The 22,547-nt window shown below is 43.4% G+C and overlaps 1 protein-coding gene across 2 annotated transcripts in view; it reads right to left on the bottom strand.

The window, feature by feature from the left end:
• RNGTT (RNA guanylyltransferase and 5'-phosphatase) overlaps positions 1 to 22,547 on the bottom strand; it is a 438,367-nt gene that overhangs the window by 13,556 nt on the left and 402,264 nt on the right. The window contains exons 16-18 of one of the 2 annotated variants that reach the window (XR_005595781.1): positions 20,972 to 21,049; positions 9,961 to 10,076; positions 7,381 to 7,441 (exon numbers count right to left, since the gene is read on the bottom strand). Coding sequence is in view for 1 of the 2 variants with exons in the window: in XM_039528842.1 (XP_039384776.1) it covers positions 16,701 to 16,714; positions 20,972 to 21,049 (92 nt within the window). In the remaining variant the exon portion in view is untranslated. Of the gene's footprint in view, positions 1 to 7,380; positions 7,442 to 9,960; positions 10,077 to 16,685; positions 16,715 to 20,971; positions 21,050 to 22,547 lie in introns of those variants that run through there. The other variant, XM_039528842.1, reaches the window with a different exon arrangement.

Genomic DNA, 22,547 nt, shown 5'->3' with positions numbered 1-22,547 from the left:
GCATTTTATATCAAGCGGACAAAGCCCTTTCGTAAAACGCCCCAACTCTTCGTTGCAGTGGCAGACCGAATGAAGGGCCCACCTGTCTCCTCCCAGAGGATTTCATCTTGGGTGACGTCGTGCGTCCGTACCTCCTATGACTTGGCCCATGTTCCATCGAGCCACCTCACTGCACATTCCACCAGGGCTCAGGCTTCTTCTGCTGCCTTCCTGGCCCACGTGCCCGTCCAGGAGATCTGTCGTGCAGCTACCTGGTCCTCGGTCCACTCCTTTGCCTCACATTATGCACTGGTCCAACAGACCAGAGATGATGTAGCCGTTGGCTCAGCAGTTTTGCATTCTGCAACATCTCACTCTGACCCCACCGCCTACGTAAGGCTTGGGAATCACCTAATTGGAATCGATATGAGCAAGCACTCAAAGAAGAAAAGACAGTTACTCACCTTTGTAACTGTTGTTCTTCGAGATGTGTTGCTCATATCCATTCCAAACCCGCCCTCCTTCCCCTCTGTCGGAGTAGCCGGCAAGAAGGAACTGAAGGGCCATTGGGTCGGCAGGGGTATATATTCGGTGCTATAGCGGCGCCACTCCAGGGGGCGACCCAGCTGACCCACCGAGTGTTGCTAGGGTAAAAATCTTCTGATGAATGTGCACGCGGCGCGCACACACCTAACTGGAATGGATATGAGCAACACATCTCGAAGAACAACAGTTACAAAGCTGAGTAACTGTCTTTTTTTTAATCACATTAGCATACAATTCTTATGGGAACATCCTACACTGAGAATTTAACAGAGAATGAGCAACCTGTTTAGAGAGATTTAAACCATCTATAGAATTCCATAGCAGAAAGAATTCTCAATTAATTCTATAGGTTGGTTTTAAAACACACCTTTAGGAGACAGCGCTTCCTAGCAATGTGTTTCTATAAGGAATACTCAAAAAGAATATAGAGTTTAATAGAGAACGATATCCCTGCTGTAAGATTTAAAAAACAACCTATGGAATTAATTGAGAATTCTTTCTTCTATAGAATTCTATAGCCATACTCTCAGGACAGACACCACAATGTTATGATTGGATCCAAATGATGCTAGATCCTATGTGCTTCTAAGCCCCTTGGGTCTGGGTAATGGCTGATCATTGTTCCTAATTCTGGGTCATTCAGGCACACTCCCAGATGCATAATTTGTGACTAACGCTCTTCTTAGGCAGTGGGACCCTGCATTCCTGCTGCCTGGACCCCAGAACCAATGCCACAGCTCTTACAAGAACATAGTTGCTTAGATGCTCCCCCAGAATCCACCTGGCTGTGGGAGTTCTGGTTTCCTAATTAAACCCTTGAGGGGCAATGTGACAGTAAAGCAAGGAATCCAGATTTTGCAGAAGAATCTAAAAACCTCAATTTTACTCTTAAAAAGCATAACATCTGTGGTGTAAGAACCTGCAGGGCTAGCACCTGGGCCCAGGAGGGCTCTGTGCTGCTGACTCTGCCACATTGCCTCTGGAGGCATAGGCTTGGCTCCTGTGGGAGGATCCTGTGTATCTGTGCTTGGCAGGAAGTACTGCCTAGCAGGACCTGAATGGCAGCCCTTTGCAGCCCACTGATTGGCTGGTCCCAGTACTTAAACCAGGAAGATGTCTGAGCAACAAGGCAGACCGCCTACCTGTCTCTGCTCCAGACCTTACTCACGAGTCACGATAGATCCTAGACTCCAGCTTCTGATCCTGGTTTGTTCTTCAATTGCTGTCTGCAACCTGGCAGTTGATCCTGATCCCCTGGTAACTTCCTTCCTGCCTGCCCCCTGCCTCTCTGTTTGACCTCTGGCCTGTCTCAGATTCTGACCTCCTGGTAACCTGACCCTGTATCCTGATACCTGAACCTAAGTCTGTCTTCTGGCCTATGTTGGACTCTGAGCCATAAATTACAGGTTTCTATTAGCAGGGAGCTGAACCAAAATCCCAGTTATTTGGGAGATTTCAGATCTAGAGTTGACCCTTTGTGGCTCAGCTCCATCTCTGGCTCCTGTGTTGATGCTGCTAAGTAGTCTAATGATTTTCAGCTCTCTGTGTAAGGACACAGAGTTCAGAGATACCTTCTTTCAGACTCAACCTTTGAAATAGATTCCCCCGCCCCCCACACACTAGAAACGAAATTAAAGCTCTGACTTTTTCAAATGCTGGGTTTTTTAGCCACTGTTTTTAATTTATCACCTTTTCAAAGACACACTGGCTATTTTTAGTTTCTTTTGAAGACACATGTGCTGTAACAAGTGAATGGCAAAGATCAATGGACAGAGTGCTGGTTTAAACCCAAATAGCTCCCACACAAACTAGGCCCCAGCATGACAACTTGCTATGTGTCATGTGTCTCCGTTTCAGTGAGCAACATTTTTCCTAAATCAGCATCACATAGTTGTGACATTGCACTCCATATGATTTTATGAAAATATGCTAATGAGTGTGAATATAATGTAACTGGAATATGCTTCATGCAAAATGTCTCTTGTAAGGTATCATTACAAAGCTTATAATCTACTGATTGTGGTCATCCTATCTGTATAAATGTATCACTCTTGTATCTGAAACTAGAAATATGAAATATAACTCTGAGGTCCTATTGTAATTATGCAAAATGTGGGCCATTAATGGTGGTTTGGAATCTTGATGGCTCCCATCAACTAGGACAATTGGTTGTAAATGGCTCTGTTTACTTGCAAGCCTTCCTGTGAGTCAGGTCAGGAAGAATGAAGGCTTGGGGGTCCCACAGGACATGTGACCACGTCACCTGATACTGGAATCCATCTTAAACCTGGGGCTTTTCCATTTAGGAGGAGGGGAGGGAACCCAGAGAGACAAAAGATTCCGGCCTTGTGCCAAAGCTATATAAGGGGGTGGAACAGAACAAAGGCGGTTCCAGTCATGAGAAATCCCCTAGTTACCACCTGAGCTGGAACTAACAAGCACTGTACCAGGGGAGAGGATTGGGCCCAGACTAGGAAGGAGTCCGGTCTGTGAAAGAAGTTTATTGGAGCATCTCTGAGGGTGAGATATTACCTGTAATCAGTTTCTTAATGTATTAGGCTTAGACTTGCGTGTTTTGTTTTATTTTGCTTGGTAACTTACTTTGTTCTGTCTGTTATTACTTGGAACCACTTACATCCTATTTTTTATACTTAATAAAATCACTTTTGCTTATTAATTAACCCAGAATAAGTAATACCTTGGGGAGCAAACAGCTGTGCGTATCTCTCTATCAATGTTATAGAGGGCGGACAATTTATGAGTTTACCCTGTATAAGCTTTATACAGAGTAAAATAGAGTCATTTGGGGTTTGGATCCCATTGGGAGTTGGGTGTCTGGGTGCTGGAGACAGGAGCACTTCTTAAGCTGTTTTCAGTTAAGTCTGAAGCTTTGGGGATCGTGGTTCAGACCTGGGTCTGTGCTGGAGCAGACTGGCATATGTGGCTCAAAAAGGCAGGGTTCTGGAGGCCCAAACTGGCAGAGAAAACGGGCTCAGAGGTAGTCTCAGCACATCAGGTGACAGTCCTAAGTGGGTGTCTGTGATCAAACCCATCACAATAGTCTCCTACTTCTTCCTTCCATGTTGGTAAGTGAGCCCTTTTCACACAGTGCCTATTTCTGACTCTCATATAAATCAGCTCCAAAGCTTGGGATATGCCAAAAATGGGTTATTCATATTCTGCTACACTCTTTTATGCAGTTCTGCTCTCATAAAATGGAACATGTGTCTGATGAGCTTATTTACATTCCAAATACATGGCTGGTAGAAATAGAGAGTAGGCAACATATAAAGTCAATAGCACCTGTCACAAATGTTGGTGTGGGTGGTCAGGCCTAGTTGTTGGAGGAGGAGTCAGCAGCCAGGAATAGAATTAGGAATCAGAGCCAGAGCCAGAAACCTGGAGTCACAGCCAAGTGTCAGGAAGTAAGCAGGGGGGTGGACTGGATCAGGGTAGGAGCAAGGCTAGTAACAAGGCAGGCACAGGAGTGACTGCAGCTGGAGGCGTAATAACTAGGGGCTCATCCATTTTGGATCTGGTTTAATCAACAGTGATGAATTAGTTGCGAATGTGAGGGTGGTCGGGAACCTGGGAGGAAGTGATCATGAACTGATAGAATTCAAGATCCTATGGAAAGGAAGACGTGAGAACAGCAAAACAAGGACACTGGACTTCAGAAAAGCAGATTTCAACAGCTCAGAGAAATAGTAGGCAAGGTCCCTTGGAAAGAAAAGGAGTCAAAGGGGGCTGGCAGTTCCTAAAAGATGCAATACTAGAGACTCAACATGGAGGTATTCTAACACAGAGGAAAGATAAGAAGAGCCACAGGAGGCTAATATGGCTGCACAAGGCATTTTTTAGTCATCTAAAACCCAAAAGGGATACATACAGGAAATGGAAGGATGGGCATGTCACCAGGGAAGTATACATGGGATAGCATGAGTGTGTAGGGACAAAATCAGGAAAGCCAAGGCAAAGAATGAGTTACAGCTGGCAAGGAATGTTAGAGACAACAAGAAGGAGTTCTTGAAACATGTCAGACAAAAAAGAAAGATCAAGGATGGTGTAAGTTGGCTGCTCAGTGGAGATGAGCTGGTAGTAGAAGATGATAGGAAAGCAGAGCTGCTCAATGCCTACTTGGCTTCAGTCCTCTCACAAAAAATAACATGTGACCGGATGACTAGAGAAGTGGGGAAGGGATGCAGATCAACATAAGTAAAGAACATGTCAGAGATCTTTTGACTAATCTGAATGAATTCAAATCAGTGGTGCTAGATGCTATTCACTCAAGGGTACTGAAGGAATTAGCTGAGGAAATCTCGAAGCCACTGGTAAGAATATTTACAAACTCATAGATGACAGGAGAGGTCCTGGGAGACTGGAGAAGGGCTAATGTAGTGCCCATCTTTAAAAAGGCAAAAAAGAAGGAGCTAGGGAACTATAAATCAGTCAGTCTGACTTTGATACCTGGGAAGCTACTAAAGCAATGCGTAAAACATTCAATTTGCAAATACCTGAAGGATGAATGGGTAACCAATAGTAGCCAGCATGGATTTACCCATAACAAATCATGCCAAACCAGCTTGGTTTCCTTCTTTGACAAGGTAACTGGTTAGGTGGATAGGCGGAATGCATTGGATATAATATACCTGGACTCAGCAAGGCTTGTGACGCAGTTGCCCATGACATTCTGATAAGCAAGCTGGAGAAATGTGGTCTTATGGAACTACCATTAAGTGGATAAATAATTGGTTAAACAACTGCAAACAAAGACTATTACTGGAATAATGTTGGATTGGAGGGAGGTCTCAAGTGGGGTTCCACAGGGATCTATCTGTTCTGGGTCCTGTGTTGTTTAACATCTTTATTAATTACCTGAATGTAGGAATAGAGCTCGCACTGATCAAGTTTGCAGATGACACAAAGCCGGGGGGGGGGGGGGGGAGGGAGTTGCCAATACTTTGGAGGATAGAGCTAAAATGCCAAGGGATCTTGATAAATTGGGGTCTGGAATCCAGCGTAGGCTAGCTGCAGGGCAAGCAGGGTACAGTCAGGCGAGACAGTCCATTTCCTGCTGTTGCTGGCAGGCAGGTTGTAGGAGGAAAGGATTGTCCCCTCCTGAGGCTTTTAAACAGGATGAGGGGAAAGACAGGCTGGTTCCTGAGCCTGGAAGTGATGCAGTCAGGCCAGGTGCAGGGCCAAGTGCTGTATTGGCCAGCTGTAGGCAGACCTTCTCTCTCCTCCACTCCCCAGCTGGTCTCTGCCACGCGGAGAAGAAGCAGGACTAATTATAGCCTTCCCAGGCATCCAGGGCTCTTCACATGGTCAGACCATTTCCTGTGCTGTCTGGCTGTCTCCTGCCATCTCATTAGCTGCTGGTGACTGCTGTCGTGTCCCCTCTTCCCACTGGTTGAGGGAAAAGGCTTACCAGGATGACGGGCTTGTGACCTCCCGCTTCCGTTCAGCTACTTGGGGAAGTCAACAGTGCAGGACTCTGCGTTTCGACCCCACTGGGGGCCCAAAACATGTGTCTCTTCTCTTGGGGCACTGCCCCCTTGCAAAGGGGGTGGAGGCTACACTGAAATTTTGTTAGTTTTTTTTTTAAGCAAAATTATGATTTTACCCCTTTTTTGCAATGACAAATGCCTAATTCATAATTGATTTTTCTCACCCTAAAATCAGTTAGCTACTTTGTCAGAAGCCTTTAGTGCTTGCAGATAATCCAGAATGATTTTTGTTAATATTTTATGTTGCTTTCTTCTATCCATGGCTAGCTAGGCGAGGGTGTCACATCCCAACTGGCCTGGGCTGAGCCTGAGCAGACACAGGGATAGCCTCAGCTCTCTGCATGACCAGGACTTGCTACAACAATAGAATGGTCATCAGCAAAAATGGAGACTAGAGCTAACTGGGAATTTTTCTGTTGGAAAATGCCATTTCTGCATAATTGAAACTTTCCATTTTTCCAATCAAATTCCATTTTCCATTGGGAAAATTACAATGACATATTTTGTTTCAGGTCAGCTGGACCTAAATCAGAATATTTTATTTCATTGAACTGACCCAAAATATTTCATTCTGAATCAGTTCAGTAAAACCTTAAACTGCATTTTCCTGTCTGCACGTTGCCTAACAGGAGTTGTAGTTCAGACCCCCTCTGAACGCTGCATTCATTCTGTGACATGTCATGTCGATTTCCCTTTGACCAAGCTCTGCATGGTGCACTATAGGAGATGCAGTCCAGTCAGGGAACCTGGCCTATAGGGGAGAGCAGGGGCATCAGGCTCCTGACCTACAGCTCCCATGAGGCAATGTGCCATCGTGGGAAAATGCAGTTTAATGGTCGAAATGAAGCATTTTGAATCAGTTCAACAAATTGAAACGAAACATTTTGATTTCAGGAATGGTAAAATGTTTCTTTTTAATTGAAAATGTCAAAATGACAAATTGCTCACCTCTATCTCATAGAAGCAGAAGTCAAAACAGCCTGGTTTCTGCTTAGCTTGCACTGGCTTTTATGCAAAAGGAAACTAACCCCCCAAAACATACATACACGCACGCACACACACACGCACGCACAGACACAGCACAGCCTGTTGAAAACTAGCCAGGTGGCAACCTTATGATGATGATCACAACATGCTACGAACAATCCCAGCAGGGTAGCTATTTCACAGAAGCCTGGAGTGCAGCATCAGCAGCTAGCTCAGTCTACTACAATTACTCTTACACAAAGGAGACTTAGGGTATTGTACAGTAACTTCCCAAACATCACAGTATTGCTATTGTAAAATAGTTGTATGGACCATCACTGTAAAAATACTGTCACACGTTTTTGCAAGGGTCATTACTTACCCCGTTTCCCTGATGTTTCACTTTTTTTAAATGACAGCCCTCAAGATTATTTCCTGTGTGTCTAATGCAAGAGAAGTCAGTGAGAATTTATCAAAACTGTAATTTCTAGTATTATGTTAATTAAATGTTAATCTTTCTGTGAATTATTAAATATGCTACAGCCAAAATATCAATAGATGACGCTTAACATGATATAACATTTCCAATATTCAGATCTAAGATAATTAAAGTTCAGAGCCTTGATTTATAGAGAAAGCTGTTAAGGTTTGCCAGAAAACTCCCCTTAGAATAACGTGACAGAATCTTAAGGATGCTGCTATTTTCAGCAGATACCAACGTTCGTCCCCTGTGTTCCACAGCAAGTGATATGCTGCCAGCGTTTTAACAAGGGCCACCCAAAAATTCCCCCTCCCTTAAACCTGTGATAATGCCAACGACTCAAGCCACATGTATTTGCAGAGAAGAGGGTGGGAGGGACTAAGGAATCTATTAATTTGTTTTCCTTTCCTATTTAGACAAAAATATTCGTTCGTAATCATGACAAATGAAAGAGGCAACAACTTATGTTGACAATGTTTAAATTTTGCTCCTGAAAAATACACCAAATGGATTGATACTATAGTACAGTGCTCTGTTTATAGCACTAAAAATGAGTGAGGGTTTAAAGAGCTTGAGGCAGTGCTAAGGAATAATTTCCCCTAGGGATATCTTTTGAAAATTCCCACTACCTCTCTCAGTCCATTTGAAAGGCAAAAGAAAATAATAAAGCTACTCAGAAGTATTTTTATGAGCCCCAGGGATGAGTCATGTCTGGCAGGGATGATTTAACAGGATGCAGAGAGGGGCTGACTCCAACAGAGGCAGGAAAATCGCCCCCAACCCTCCTTTCAGTTTGGTGGCTGAATCTGAACAAGTGCCCTCCCCCTCTAGCGTCTCTTCCAACATATGACTGAGAGATAGCATCCTCCTTTCTTCCATGTGGCGCAGTGAGACACATGGCCAAGCTTACTGGTATAAGGCACTCCGTGTATAAAAATAACATTGTCAAGAATTTCCAGCCACCTTGACAAGAGTCTGGTGGGCCATTTCTTTTACTTACAGAAAAAAGCAGCTCGTCAGATAACTGCCCTAACTTTTCCTTAGCGAGACAAGGTGGGCGAGGTAGCATCTTTTATTGGACCAACTTCTGTTGGTGAGAGAGACAAGCTTTCGAGCTACGCAGAAAGGTCAGTGGCCTTTCCTTGTCAGGAGTGAGAGCTTGGTAACAAATAAAGATAGCATCATCTCTAATCTCGCAAGTACCTTTCAATTCACTTACAGGTGGGAAAGTAAGTTTCCCCTCTATCTCGGTGGCAGATGATATAAACTCAGAATTACGCTTTCAGAGGTGTAGGTCATTTCCCTGATCTCTTTGGGCTAAAATCTGTAATTACTTGAGTATTGGTAGTCGAGAGATCTGACAACAAACTGTATTTCTTACATTCATTTATTCATTTCCTAACTGTTTTAATGGATGCCTTCAGCTGTTCTAAAGCTAAAAGGGGGAGAGAGGGTGCCTATAGATTAGAAGAGCTTTTACATTTCTAAGCCAATTTGCAACTTGCTTAGCATTAAAAAGAGGACGACGAGTCCAGTCCTACAAAGAGTCTGATGGCAGCAGACGAACTCTAAGTAGAACTGACAGGACTGGGAATACAGTGTGATGTCTTCACTGGCACACACAGAATTTTCAAATGATGCTATTAAATCTTTGCCTATAAATATTACATAATTATTAACGGCTGGTAATATAATTTTGAATATAGATTTCTGACAGATCCCCGAGAACATATCCATGCTAATTTTTCAATCAACAGGTAAGAGGAAAAATTACATAGTCCCCAGTTCTAGTTCTGTGTTAACGGATCCCAATTGACTAAATCCCATTTGACTGAAAATTTAGATCTACATGCATCAGACACATAGCCAGTGGGAATAGAGTGATGATGCTCCACTGCCACACCAGCATAAGAAAACACTGGTAAAAAAATTCATTTAGGAACTAACACAATGTTTAATATGTGAACAGGGAACCTCAGGGCCTTACACTATATAATTTTCAGACCAATTGTCACCCACTTGCCTGAGGGTTCTCCCCAGGGGCGGCTCTAGGCACCAGCAAACCAAGCTGTTGCCTAGGGCGGCCAAACCTAGGGGGCGGCAGGCTGGGCCGGTGGACCTGCCGCAGTCATGCCTGCGGGAGGTCCACCGGCGCGCGCGGACACGACCACCTGCCACAGGCCATGACTCGGAGGGCTCGGGCTCGCGCTGCGCGGCGACTGGGCGCCGACTGCGCATGCGGCAGCTCAGCCCGCGCCGCGGGACGCGCCCGCCGTCGCCGTGCCGGCCGCGGAGAGGTTTCTGTTCCCTCTGGTCCACGGTGGCCGCATGCTCCAGAACAACAGGGGGGGGAGCGGGGCGGGACCGCGGACCAAGGACCGCGCGCGCAGGGGCAGCTGCAGCCCTAGCCTAGCCAGCCTTGGTTCTCCCTCCATCACAGGAAGTGTTATTTCACCCAGGCCCTGACCTGTAAAGACTTACCCATCTCCTTAACTTTGTGCTTGTGAAAAGTCCTATGAAATATTGGTGTAAATCTTTTCAGAATTGGGGCCTTAGATTGCCAGGCTCCTCAGGGTAGAAACTGTGCCTTTGCTGATCTGTAAAGCACCATGCATAACTATAAATGCCACATGAATAAATAATAAAGCAAAGTGAGACATTAATAAAATATAATAATGGTCTTAAGCCTTAAGTATGGAATACTTACAACTCTCTCAGGTCCTGGCAGGGTCAGCATAGCTCTTGATCCTGGAAGCTAGCTAAATTAAGTTCCATGCAGTTTACCACATGTTGATGTTTCAGATTATAACTTTAAAAAACAAGGTTTGTTCTACTGTTCATGGACATTATAGCTCTCATGGCATATTTGATCAAAGTAGGGGTTTGCCTTGATGCCCTTGGCCAATTTTTTTCCTCCCTCTACTGCTGTGCCATGAGCACTAATTTCTTTCTATGCTCTTTCTATGCTCCACCATTTCAGTGGTGTATGTTTGAAGTTTGTCTATTGTTTGTGAACTACTTTGGGATCACTCAGAATGGAGGCACTATATAAATGTAAAATCTCGTTACTGTACCATAATGAGTCAGGAGAACTCAAATCTCTAGCATTTTTACTGTGTGCATGAAATATTTCCCTGGATGTTAAAAATAGCTTCTTCTGAATGCAGAATCCTCACCCTTATCCAGTGAGATATGAAGAAAATGGAAGCAAGCTCTGATTTCTAACTAATATTTGCAACTTTGCAGCAGCTCTGAAAAGTTACTTTTGCACTCATCTGAAAAATGACTGACTGGTTCATAGTAAACAGCATTCAATAATAAAAAGAAATGCTTAAATTAAAAAAATGATACCACCTCATCTCTTGACAGGAAGCTTATTAGAGGTTTTATTCACTCATAGCAGACAAATGTGAGAACTGGAGGGAACAGAGGCTGAGGACCAAGAATATTTTATTCATATTAACCAGACATCTCCCAGTGTGATGGATATAATACCCTGTCTGTGAAAAACTCCACAGGGACAACATGTAAGAGCTATCAAAAGTGAAGCAGAATTGACCCTGCTCTGTGGCACACTTAGGACTTAATAGGAACAGCTGGTCAGTGAAGTGTTTGCTAGAAATTTAACAAGCCTCAAACAGTGAGAGGTATTTGCCAGTAAATCAAAGGGGAGCACCTAGCTAAATGAGGTTTAATTTAAATTCATATATATAGGGCTGACAGATGAGAGCTTCATTGCTCTTTCACATTGCATTAGCACAAGCAAGCCTATGCCCAGATCAGTGTCAGCTCCAGGAAGATCTTTCTGACAGCACAGGCTTCTAGGGTTAAGCACACATATACTGTATGCACACACCCATCACATGGAGATGTGGGGTGAGGGAGGTGAGACAGAGCTCGGAGGCAATCTCTTCCTAACCGTACATTTCCAATCTGTATGAAAATGATGGAACTCATCATGGGCATGAACATTTTCAAATCTGCTATGTCCCATTACTGCAAATAACTTGGCCATATTTTCTACTGAAAGTGTAAACAACTATGACAGGAAATGCTATTTGGTACATGTCAATATCACTGATTGGTGCTGCAGTGGCTACCAAGGACACTGAGGAGCATGTCCAATGTTGTTATTTTTTTGCCCAAAGAACTAGAAAAAATATTTTATAAAACTCAGGATGAGACTTCTAAAAAAAATTGTGATTAAAAAAATTCAGCTTTGCTCATACAGCTATCCTCACAGTACCCTTGGACTATGCAAGCACTGTAAGGAGCAGAATATTATAAATAGAAATATCAGGACTATAGGGGAAAAGGAACATCCACGAAGTTTCATAACTATAGGTTTCAGGGAGGTGGAGAATACAGCATTTGACAAAGTTGCTGGATATTGCACCAGCCATTAATCTATTGTTGCTGCTTAGCAGAGTAGTTTCAGCAAGACAGCATTGGTATGACGTAGTTTCAAGATGTTCTCAGGCAAATCAGGTATATGATAGCCCAGAGGAACAGGAAACTCTCAAATCATCAGAGGCACTGAACAGCAAGTAAAGGTATAGCATGCACTTTCATCTCAGGATGTGAATGTATGATAATTGCACCCGTGAGTCATTCTGCTGTACCATGAATGATGCCAATTTATTTGTAGACACAGTCAGCTATAGTACCCATTTGGTTTCATAGAGAAATCTTTTGGTCAGATGTTTGTAGAAATCTGTGCTTGTAAATAGGCATTTATTAAGGAAGCTAGTTCTCCACAGACTTTGTGCTCCTCCAGAGGTCAGTTCAAGTCTTGCTACTGATAGATTTATATTTCATATTTGACAGTAGGTGATGTTTGCCTACAGACTGCACTGGCACTTTCTTCTATAATGTATAGCAGGGGAAAAAATTAAATTTGCTGCTCATGTGAACAAAGTTGCTACCCCTCTGCAAAAGGCCTCAGAGTACAACCAATGGAAATAATCTCTTTTCAGGCCATCAGGATAAAACCATCAGGCAGCCAAAATTGCAGAAACAAGAATAATAAGCATCATGTTGTAGCAAGAAATTGACAAAGTGATGGGGGTAGGGAGTGAAGGTCAGATCTTATAGTGATAGAGGCCTTATCAGTATCTAAATAACTGTGGGGCAGTCCCTGGTTAAAGAAGGCTGGGGCCCTGTGCACTATAGAAATTGAGAGGGCACTCACTTTCCATAAACTAGACAGCACATGTGATATACAAGACTACCACTGCCTTAGGCAAAACCTCAGTGTGCCCCCCACCCCCCACAGAAAAGAGGTTCTCAACTTGGGGTGGGGTAGCGAGTCTTCTGATGGTTCTATGGTTATAGTAGAAGGGCAGGGTGGGGAGGGGGGGAGGAGAGAGGGGCAAGTGCCAGATCACTGTCATTCACTCACGTGTAGGCATATGGGACACAATTTGAGCTTTCAGTTGCTATTTGCTGGTGGTGGAATATATTGAATTACAGTGCTGCACATCAATTACGTTTGTGTATTACTTCTGTTATATATTTCAGGTTACGTTAAGGGCATGCAGAGTGAATGACTAAGCACTTCTTTTTGGTGTGTAAACAAAACTAAATAAATGATAAATTAATACGTTTAAAGAAGAAGTTGGGTCACTGACAATTTGTCCCTCAAGCCCCAAGCCTCAGTTTCCCCATCTGTAAAATGGGGATAACAATACTTACTTACCTCTCAAAGGTGTTGTGATGCTTAATGTTTGTAAAGCATGAGAATTTCAAATGGAAGGCACACCAGGAGTGGAAAGTATTGTAGTACAGTGCAGAAAGGCAGGGAAGGAGGAAGATGAAATTGGGAATAGGTGAACTATTACAAACATATTGGTATATTGACATTTCTGGTCGTTTAAAAAAAGATGTGGTAGCTTAGTTCTGATGACTTTGACAACAGCAGTCCCACTTTGTGTAAGTCACAACCAGCCCTATTCCTTTCAGAAATCATCTGGTAGGAAAGTATCAGAATCAGAATATGTAAAAATGTGTAGGAGCATAACTAGCTTATTCGTGTTTTAATCCAAATTGGATCATATGTCTTATGTCAAAGCCATGCAAAGCAAGTAAAGTAAAAGTGGTAATTCTTGCACTCTGAATGTCTTTTTCCCCCATCTTATATTAAAAAGATTTCCTTCCCTGTACTAAGAATAAAAAAGGGAATGTATATTCAGAATAAGCCAGTTTCACCACATTTCTGCTATCAGTGGGGTTTTTTTAAAACCCAAAGGAGTACATACTCATCTGGTGTAAATTTTTATCACCCCATTGACGCTAATGGAACTATGACAATGTACACCAGTGGAGAACTGCCCCATATTGTTACCGTATTAAAGAAAAAAAGTCTTATGATTTCAGCTGGAAACTATTTTGAAAGGAGTTTCTTTTGAGGCCATAACCTGTTAGAACAGTTTTATTATCTAAGAAAACCAATCAGCTGGTTTTTCTTTGAGACTAAAACATGAGCAGAATAAAACACACCAATGTGTTTTTCAAAATAGGTACAGTGGTCAGCTTTACATATTTGCCAATAGCCTTAGATAATAATGAAACGTTACCCCAGCATCTGCAGTATTCTAAGTAGTCCCTGTAGGGAATAGGGAGGTTGAGGTAACTCTGTAAGTCCTGAGGCATTCCTAATGGGCTCAGGCAAACCTGGAAAACTGTAAAGAGAGGGCACTGTGCTGTGGGTTTAACTATAGCGATGCCATTGTGTCTAAAGAGGGGAATAGCACCTTGCTTTTCGCACAATCACCCTGTCACTCCCTGTGGAATCCTCCAGAGCAGCGGTTCTCAAACTTTAGTAACCCAAGGACCCCCATTTTGAGTCAAAATTTTGCCGCGGACCCGCAAGCTCCCTGTTCAGCCCCAGGCCCTGCCCCCACCCCACCCCCCAAGACCCCACCCCACCTCTTCCCCGCCTCCTCCCCTGAGTGTCCCCGTCCCCACTCCTTCCCCTCCCTCCCAGCTGCTCCCCGGTGTGCAGGAGGTGCTGGGAGAGAGGGGGAGGAGTTGGTCAGCGGGGCCCAGAGACCCCCTGGAGTACCCTCATGGACCCCAGTTTGAGAAACACTGCTCCAAAGTATTTGTAGTTACTCAGTTTAGCATAATGTCCAGTGCTTAGCGCTCTAGCCTAGGACTCGGGAGACCTAAAGTCAATTCCTGGCTCCGCCACAGACTTTCTGTGTGACCTTGGACAAGTCACTTTGACCTAGTCCACACTTAAAAATTAGATCAACATCTCTCAAGGCTGTGAAAAGTTTCTCGGCCCTGAGAGCCATGGTTAGGGCTACCTAACTCCCAGTGTAGATGCAGTTTGGTCAATGGTAGAATTCTTCCATCAATCTAGCTACCACCTCTCAGAGAGGCAGATTAACTACAGGGATGGCAAAAACCCTTCTGTTGATGTAGGAAGGGTCCATGCTATCCTGATGCTGTGCCACAATAGCAGCTGTAGTGTAAACCAGCCTGTAGTCTCTCTGTGCCTCAGGTCCCCTTATATAAAATGGGAATCACAGCACTTCCCTACCTCACCAGGATATTGCAAGGATAAATACATTTAAAAGATTGTGAAGCATTTTTAAATCTACTGATGAAAAAACGCTATATAAGAGCAGATATTATTATTATTCCTAGGGAGAAAAGGTAAAACTCAAACCCTTTGGTTTGTACAGTAAGGCACTTAGCACACTTTTGGGTTCTGTAGTAAATTAATAATAAAAATACTGAAGGGACAGAAAAATACTGGTGAAAATTCTATGTTCACTTTGGAAAAATCTTTCTAGACCTGTCTGAAGTAGTCAATTTGACAGAAGCAAGAATATGCACCCTTCATTTCGAGGCATGGAAGACCTGTTGGATTGAAACAAATCAATATTGCACAGCGCAGCTATCCAAATCATGTGCTCATTCTAGGGACAAAATATAAAACACGAAATCTGTCAAATACTAATACAAGATATAGTGTCACCCATAGTATCACTCATCTTCTGTTGGGAGACTGTCCTTTGCTTTTGCCAGGGCTGGGACTCAGTGATCTAATAGGATCCTTTTCATCTCTAATGACAATGGATCCTATAGTTACCAAAATGGCCTTTATTAGAAAGATGTCACCAGTTTTGAGACTGAACACAGGACCATAGAACAAAAAAGGAGACTTTATAAAATTGCTACTGTTGAAAGGAAGACATTTCTGAGCTGCCTTCCTATGTATTTATTTTTGTATACAGAATCAGTCATTTCATATGCTTGATAAAATCAAGGACAATTAAACTAAATGGAGCTTTAATTTCAGACTCAATTCATGCTTCTGCAACGGAGCATTCCCTCTTGCCATGTCTGAAATTTCAACTAGCTGCACAAGCCAAACTCAGACATCAAACAATATAAGAGTGAGTTTATTGCTTGTCAAAATGAACACCAGGGTAAAGTGCTGAATTATTCTGGGCTATCATTAGAGGAGAGGAGGCTAAATGAGATATGGATAAAATACCTGGATAAGTTTATGGTGACAAGTAGGAAAATAAATGTTTCAGTGGGCATGGGGGTTTGTACAGAAGATCAAATTGCAGTTACACTAATTGATGAAGACCTTGAATCCTGTACTAAATGCTAAGTGACTCCGAGGAGGTGCTGCACATTCTCAGCTGCCATTAAGTTCAATAGTTGTGCCCCCTCATCCCCAGGCTGTCTAACAGCACAGCTGTTAGCTGCATTAATCTCTCATTTGCAAACACACAACTTCATATATTTGTATCTGAATCTCTAACACAGCCACACTGAATGTGCCGTAAGTGGCAAATCCTTTTCTCTCCCCATTTCTGATAAGGTATGTGGTTTCTGCCCAGTTCAGGATACATTTCTTTTCCAGGATGAGTGGTGTTTTCCAGTGGAGCCACTAGACAATAGAGTGGTGGACTTTTTTTTTTTTTTTTTTTGCGTTCCATATTAACTCTCAGTTTGGCTTCTCTTCAGAAAGGTCCCCAGCTCGGATACCTTTGACGCAAGGCCTCGTCCAATTGTTAGTACTCCACAAAGTACTGGGTTTAGGTGGTTTTGATCTTGTGCTTACTCCAAAATCCCCAAAAGGCTGGTTGGAAGAACAAAGCCTTTCTGAATGAAGAGCCACGAGGATCCTTTGCAAGGGCAGGTTTTATTAATGACTTTCCCAAAGTTCCAGTATCTAGTTTCCAAAAATATCATTTTTAAGAACCATATCCTGGCAAAAGACAGTAAAGGAAAGCAAGTTTTAACCATGAAGTGTTTAGCACTGGGGTTTGGTGACACACTTAAAGCATAAAGCCATTAGAGTGAACAAACACAATTCACACTGCTTCTTCTAGAGGTTCTGGACAGATTAAACACTGAGGAAAAAGCCTTAACATTTCTGGAAAAGCTAAGAGGCAGTTGAGTCCAGTGAGCCTCAGTGAATCATTTAATTAGAGACCACACAGAGTCAGAAAAAGGATTTCAATTCTGTCAAAACCTTCTCTTATCACAGAAAGCCACATCAGATATTACATGGCTTAGAAAAATTAATAAATCAAACTCTTTATTAAGTCTTTCTACTTCTCATTTATGAGAAATATCTCCAGCTTACTCTCGTATGGCACAATAGTTGGCCTCTCAGTAGGTCATTATTCAAATCATCTTTATCCAATGAAGGTTATTTTACAGCAGGAGACGAGTTAAATGTTGTACTAGGGTTTTGTAGAGCAGCCTACACAGGAGCCCGGGTCCTAGCATTTGTCCTTAATGAAGGCATGTGCAAAGAACAAGGAAGTCTCCCTTTACCAGTGAATTCTTTGGAAGAAAAATATACTGAAGTGATTGTGATGCAGTTCAGACTGTTAGATCTGGCTGGAGCAAGCCCACCAACACTGCATTCAAAATGTCTGTTATCAGCAACCTTTTGAGCTATGAAACACAAGCCTGCGAAAGAGCAACCAAATGTCCTAGCTTGAACTTCTGGTTATCTAATGAAAAGAGGAATAGTGAAACTCAATAGATCAAAGGCTTTTAAGGAAGGTTTTTGGACTCAAAGCTGCCTCCTCGTGCAATACTGTGTGTGTGTGTGTGTGTGAGAGAGAGTGTGTGTGAGAGAGAGAGAGAGAGAGAGAACGAACAAAGATTGGTTTGGAGCTTCATTTTTATAATAGTTTAGGACTCACTTCTATCAGTATCTGATATTACAAAATTTGATCCACTCTGTAGGCATGACTGTTATTGCCTTGTTTACACAGAGTAGTCTCTTGACAGCAAATCTGAACCTTGAGAATCTTTTAATCTATTTATTTGGGTTTGAATTATTTGAATATTTGAATTATTGGCTTTTCAAGCGTGTCAAAGGACTGAATATGAATAAGGATTCAGTCAAGAAAACAGACTTGAAAAACAGAGGTAAAACCAGTGCTTGAACTATGGTGGAAAAGGTTTTTATTATGCTTTGTTTTATTTCTTTAAGAGTGGCAAAATTATTGAAGTGAAATTTATAACCTGGACATCATTGAGATTTTCAACCCAGTGAAGTTGTCAAAAATTTTAAATTATACAGTATGTGCAGACAAGGTTGAGAAATTACTTTCTGTCCAAAGATTTGTTTAAGAAACATCAAAGCAACTAAATTCAGTCACATTTATCTTAGTCCAGTATTCTCTTTAATTTTCAGCAAGTTCAAAGAATTAATATTATTGGGAAACATTCAAATAAAGCACACAGTAATCCTCCTAATTCTAGCACAAAATCTTCCTGCATCCCAGTTTGTTCAATATTTTATCTACACACTGGCCTTTTGGAATGAAGATGTGTGTACCTGGGAAGGTTAAGAGATTGGTAGCAAGAAAGATTTAGGTCTTGCAGAGTGGTTATAGAACTTGCGGTCCTCCACAGTTACCAGAGAGGACCAGGATGGGTTCCAGATGGGATCTTAATAAACATAGGAACTTCCTGGAGAAGGAGTTTTCTAGTTGCTGCTTAAAGCATAGTTCTTTGTGTTTGTCCTCACACCTTGTGGTGTCAGAAGAGAGTGAATCCCTCGCTAAAGGAGCAGGAAAGGGAAGTGGCCCCCACACTGGTGGAGTGGTGAGTGAGTGGGGAAAGTGGAAAATCAGGGAGGAGACCTGTGAAATCAGCAGCAGGAAGGAGGCAGATCCCTGTCTCAGTGCAGCAATACAGTCCATAGTGCAAATGGCTCTGCTAGACAAGTTTGATTTTGGTAACTCAAGTACCTGGCCTTGCTGGATCCAGAGATTTGAGTGATTCTGAATGGCTTCTGGTTTTACAGGGAAAGCAGAAGAATACTTGGTAAATGCCTTGATATTTGCCATGGGAGATGCTGCTGCCAACATCCTGAAAGCCCTACCCCTCACTGATGAGGAAAGAATACAACAAATTGAAGGAGGCTTTTAATGCTCATTTCACAGACAGAAAAAATATATATGAAATGACCAAATTTAATAGGAGGTGCCAGAAAGAAGGAGGAGAAACTCAAGTCAATATTTGCAGGGGATATGGAATTCCTCATATCTGATAATGGGGTCAGTTTACCTCTGAAACATTCCTAGCATTTGCACAGATCTCTGATTTTGAACTTCATACTAGCAAGTCCACATTACCCGAGAGCCACAGAGGGGCATGCCTTCTAAGGTATCAGGGGAAAGGTGATGATTTGCTGAAAGTCATTTCTCTATCCACTGTGATAGACCCAGGCCAGTTGGGTACAGCAGAATAGTAGAAGGCAGATATACTGGCCACTGGATTAACAGTTTTCTGTTCCCTGACTGACCAGAGCAGGGGCTGCTCCAGGCTAATGAGAACACCTGACTCTAATTAACCTGTAACGAGTCAGGTGAGGCCATTCAGTTAATGTGACCACCTGACTCTAATTAAGGCCCTGCTGATACTATAAAAAGGGCTCACTCGAGTCAGGCAGAGGAGAGCCAGGGGAGAGGAAGTGTGGCTGAAGGGCTGGTTACTGAAGACACCCTCAAACCATCGTTAAAGGAGCCCTAAGGTAAGGGTGAAGAAGGGAGAAGCAGGAGAGCTGTGGGGAAGTGGCCCAGGGAAATGTAGCAACTCTGGCAGTGAAAGGTTGGCTGCCAACAACTGCTACCATTAGGGTCCCTGGGCTGGAACCCGGAGTAGAGGGCGGGCCCGGGTTCCCCCCAACCCACCACTACAGGAACAGCTCCTGGAAGGGGAAGTCAGGTCCCTGTCAGGACAGGAGGCTGAACAGAGACTGTGGGAGTTCTCTCACCAACCTCCTTGCAGCCTATGCTGAAAAGGGCTCAGTAGACTGTAACCCTGGCCCTAGAGAGAGAAGGGCTACGTGGAGGGTCACAGTGAGCCACTGAGGCTAAGCATAAACCGCCTAGAAGCGCAGGACCCAAGGGAGCAAGGTCAGAGCTCTGCCACACCACATATGTATATCATTAATGCATACAAAGTTACGAGAATTGTGTTGTATGGTTGTCACTAAAACATGCTATAAAGTTGGGGAATCAGGCAGATATTAGCTCCACAGAGGCAACAGCAAGGAAAGTAACCAACACCCAGGTGGGGTGTCAAACAACCCATCAACAGCCATTGTCCAGCAAGGGAGCTACAATTCAGTGACTCACCTGCATGAGGCTGCACCAGGGGAATTGCTCAACCTTGCCTGGAGACTTAGCAATGTCCCCCAGACATGTCTGGACTTGTGCTTCCCAAGCACATGGGACTGAGGGTGTAAAACAGAATCCAGTGGCCACATGCTTGGCCTTTCTCCTTCAACTACCTATGCTCCAAGCAAAAAGGCCACTCTGAAGACTCCAACTGAGGGGACTGGCCCAGATTTCAAGGGTGAAATCTGTGTACTATGAACTGCAATATCCAGTGGGGTGAGAAAAACAGCTTAGTCTAGTTGTTGCCCAGTCTAATAGGGTTGAAAGTTTAGACTGCGTGCTTATATTTTATTTCTGTTAGTAACTAACTCTGACTTTTTGCCTATCACTTATAGTCACTTAGCATCTATCTTTTGTAGTCAAATTTGTTTTACTGTTTACCTTTACCAGAGAGATTGCCTGAAGCGTGTGGTAAATCTGCTCAGTTTTTGCAAAGGCTGGTGTATATCCACTTTCCATTGATGAAGTGGTGAACCAATTAATAAATCTGCATTGCTCGCCTTGAGCAGTGCAAGACGGTATATTCCTGAGGTGCAAGGCTGGGAGCAGGGTGGGGAGAGGGATTTGGCTGGTCCCTTTCTGTGTGTGACTCATGAATGGCTCTGGGAGCACTCATGCAATCTAGCTGGGTGTGGGGTCTCCACAGGCAGTTGTGCTGAGTGATAACAGCACCTGGAAGGGTTTGCTGCTGGTCACTAGCAAGGTATAGTGAGACACAGCCCAGGCTGGAAAGAGTTCAGCGGGCACAGCGGCCCCACAGTCCCGGGCTGTACCCCGGGGATCCCATCACACCGTATAAAATGCTCCTGACATACCAGACAACACCACTTGCGTCTGGAACATCTCCAGCAGAACTTCTGATGGGAAGATGGCTAAGGATGCTTTTAAGTGGCCTGAAAGAATTTCAAAAATGGAATGATCAAATAAAAATTTAGCAGCAACAAAACTTCAATGTTTGGCACAGAACACAAGTGCTACCTGAACTGAGACCAGGGAACAAAGTGTGGACCAAGTGCTCCCAGACATTTGGAACTTCACAGAAACTCCCATATCTCACATGGAAACTCCACCCCAACCCAACCCCCATTGCCCACCCTTCTCTCTCTTATTTCAGAACCAGCACCTCAGAATTTCTGTGTTGTGATCCCATGCCAGCCCAAACACATGCTTCTTGCAGTAGAAGCTCTGTAATAAAGTTATTTGAACAGCAGCAGGTGCCAGTGATTAGCCACTCCAATGTAACATTCCATTGTTTTACTGGAATGTAGCAGTGGAGAGTTTGGAGTGTATTTTAGTCAGAAGTGAATCTTTCAGCCAGTAAAATGGAGAAATTTTTAACCTGCCTTTTCGCAAGTAGCAGTAGGGTGACCAGATGTCCAATTTTATAGGGACAGTCCCGATATTTGGAGTTTTGTCTTATTTATTTATTTAGCGACTGCATAGTCATCTATGGTGATGGCATCTTCAGTGGCGTGATGCAGTTCTTCTAGGCCACCGCTGAACCTAGTCAGCAGGTGTATTACCGATGGTTTGTACCAAACTACAGCCAAATTGCCACCCCACTGACAGACCTGACCAGGAAAAAACCAAATGCAGTTCAGTGGACTGAGAAGTGTCAGAAAGCCTTTAACCAGCTTAAGGCAGCCTTTACATCTGACCCTGTACTGAGGGCCCCGGACTTCAACCAACCATTCGTTGTAACCATGGGTCTGAGTGTGGTGTGGGAGCACTTTTAATGCAGGAAGGACCAGATCAACAATTCCATCCTGTTGTGTTTCTCAGCAAAAAAATTTCTGAGAGGGAAAGCCACTGGTCAGTCTCAGAAAAAGAATGTTACACCACTGCGTATGCTCTGGAGAAGCTACGCTCATACATTTGGGGATGGCAGTTCCACCTGCAGACTGACCATGCTGCACTGAAGTGGCTTCACACAGTCAAAGAGACTAACAAAAAACTTCTTTGCTCTCCAATACTTTGATTTTAAAATACAACACATTTCAGGAGCCCCTAACAAAGTGGTTGATGCACTCTCCCGGGAAGATTTCCCAGAATCAGCCAGGTAAAAATGTCTCTGCATTCTAAGTCACTGTAGTCCTTGAAATGTAAAAAGTACTGTTTAGTTCGTCATGTAATTATTAGTAAAATTAGAGGTGCATGTATCTTATTAACTCTGGCCTGGTCTACACTAGGACTTTAATTCGAATTTAGCAGCGTTAATTCGAAATAACCGCTCAACCGTCCACACCAGGAAGCCATTTAATTCGAACTAGAGGGCTCTTTAGTTCGAATTTGGTACTCCACCCCGACAGGTGGAGTAACGCTAAATTCGACATGGCTAGCTCGAATTAGGCTAGGTGTGGATGCTAATCGAACTTAGTAGCTCCGGGAGCT

The sequence above is a fragment of the Mauremys reevesii genome, linkage group 3, assembly GCF_016161935.1.
Source record: "Mauremys reevesii isolate NIE-2019 linkage group 3, ASM1616193v1, whole genome shotgun sequence".
NCBI classification, from domain to species: domain Eukaryota; kingdom Metazoa; phylum Chordata; order Testudines; family Geoemydidae; genus Mauremys; species Mauremys reevesii.
The sequence above is the reverse complement of the archived record's forward strand: the minus strand, read 5'-3'. Positions and strand labels throughout refer to the sequence as shown.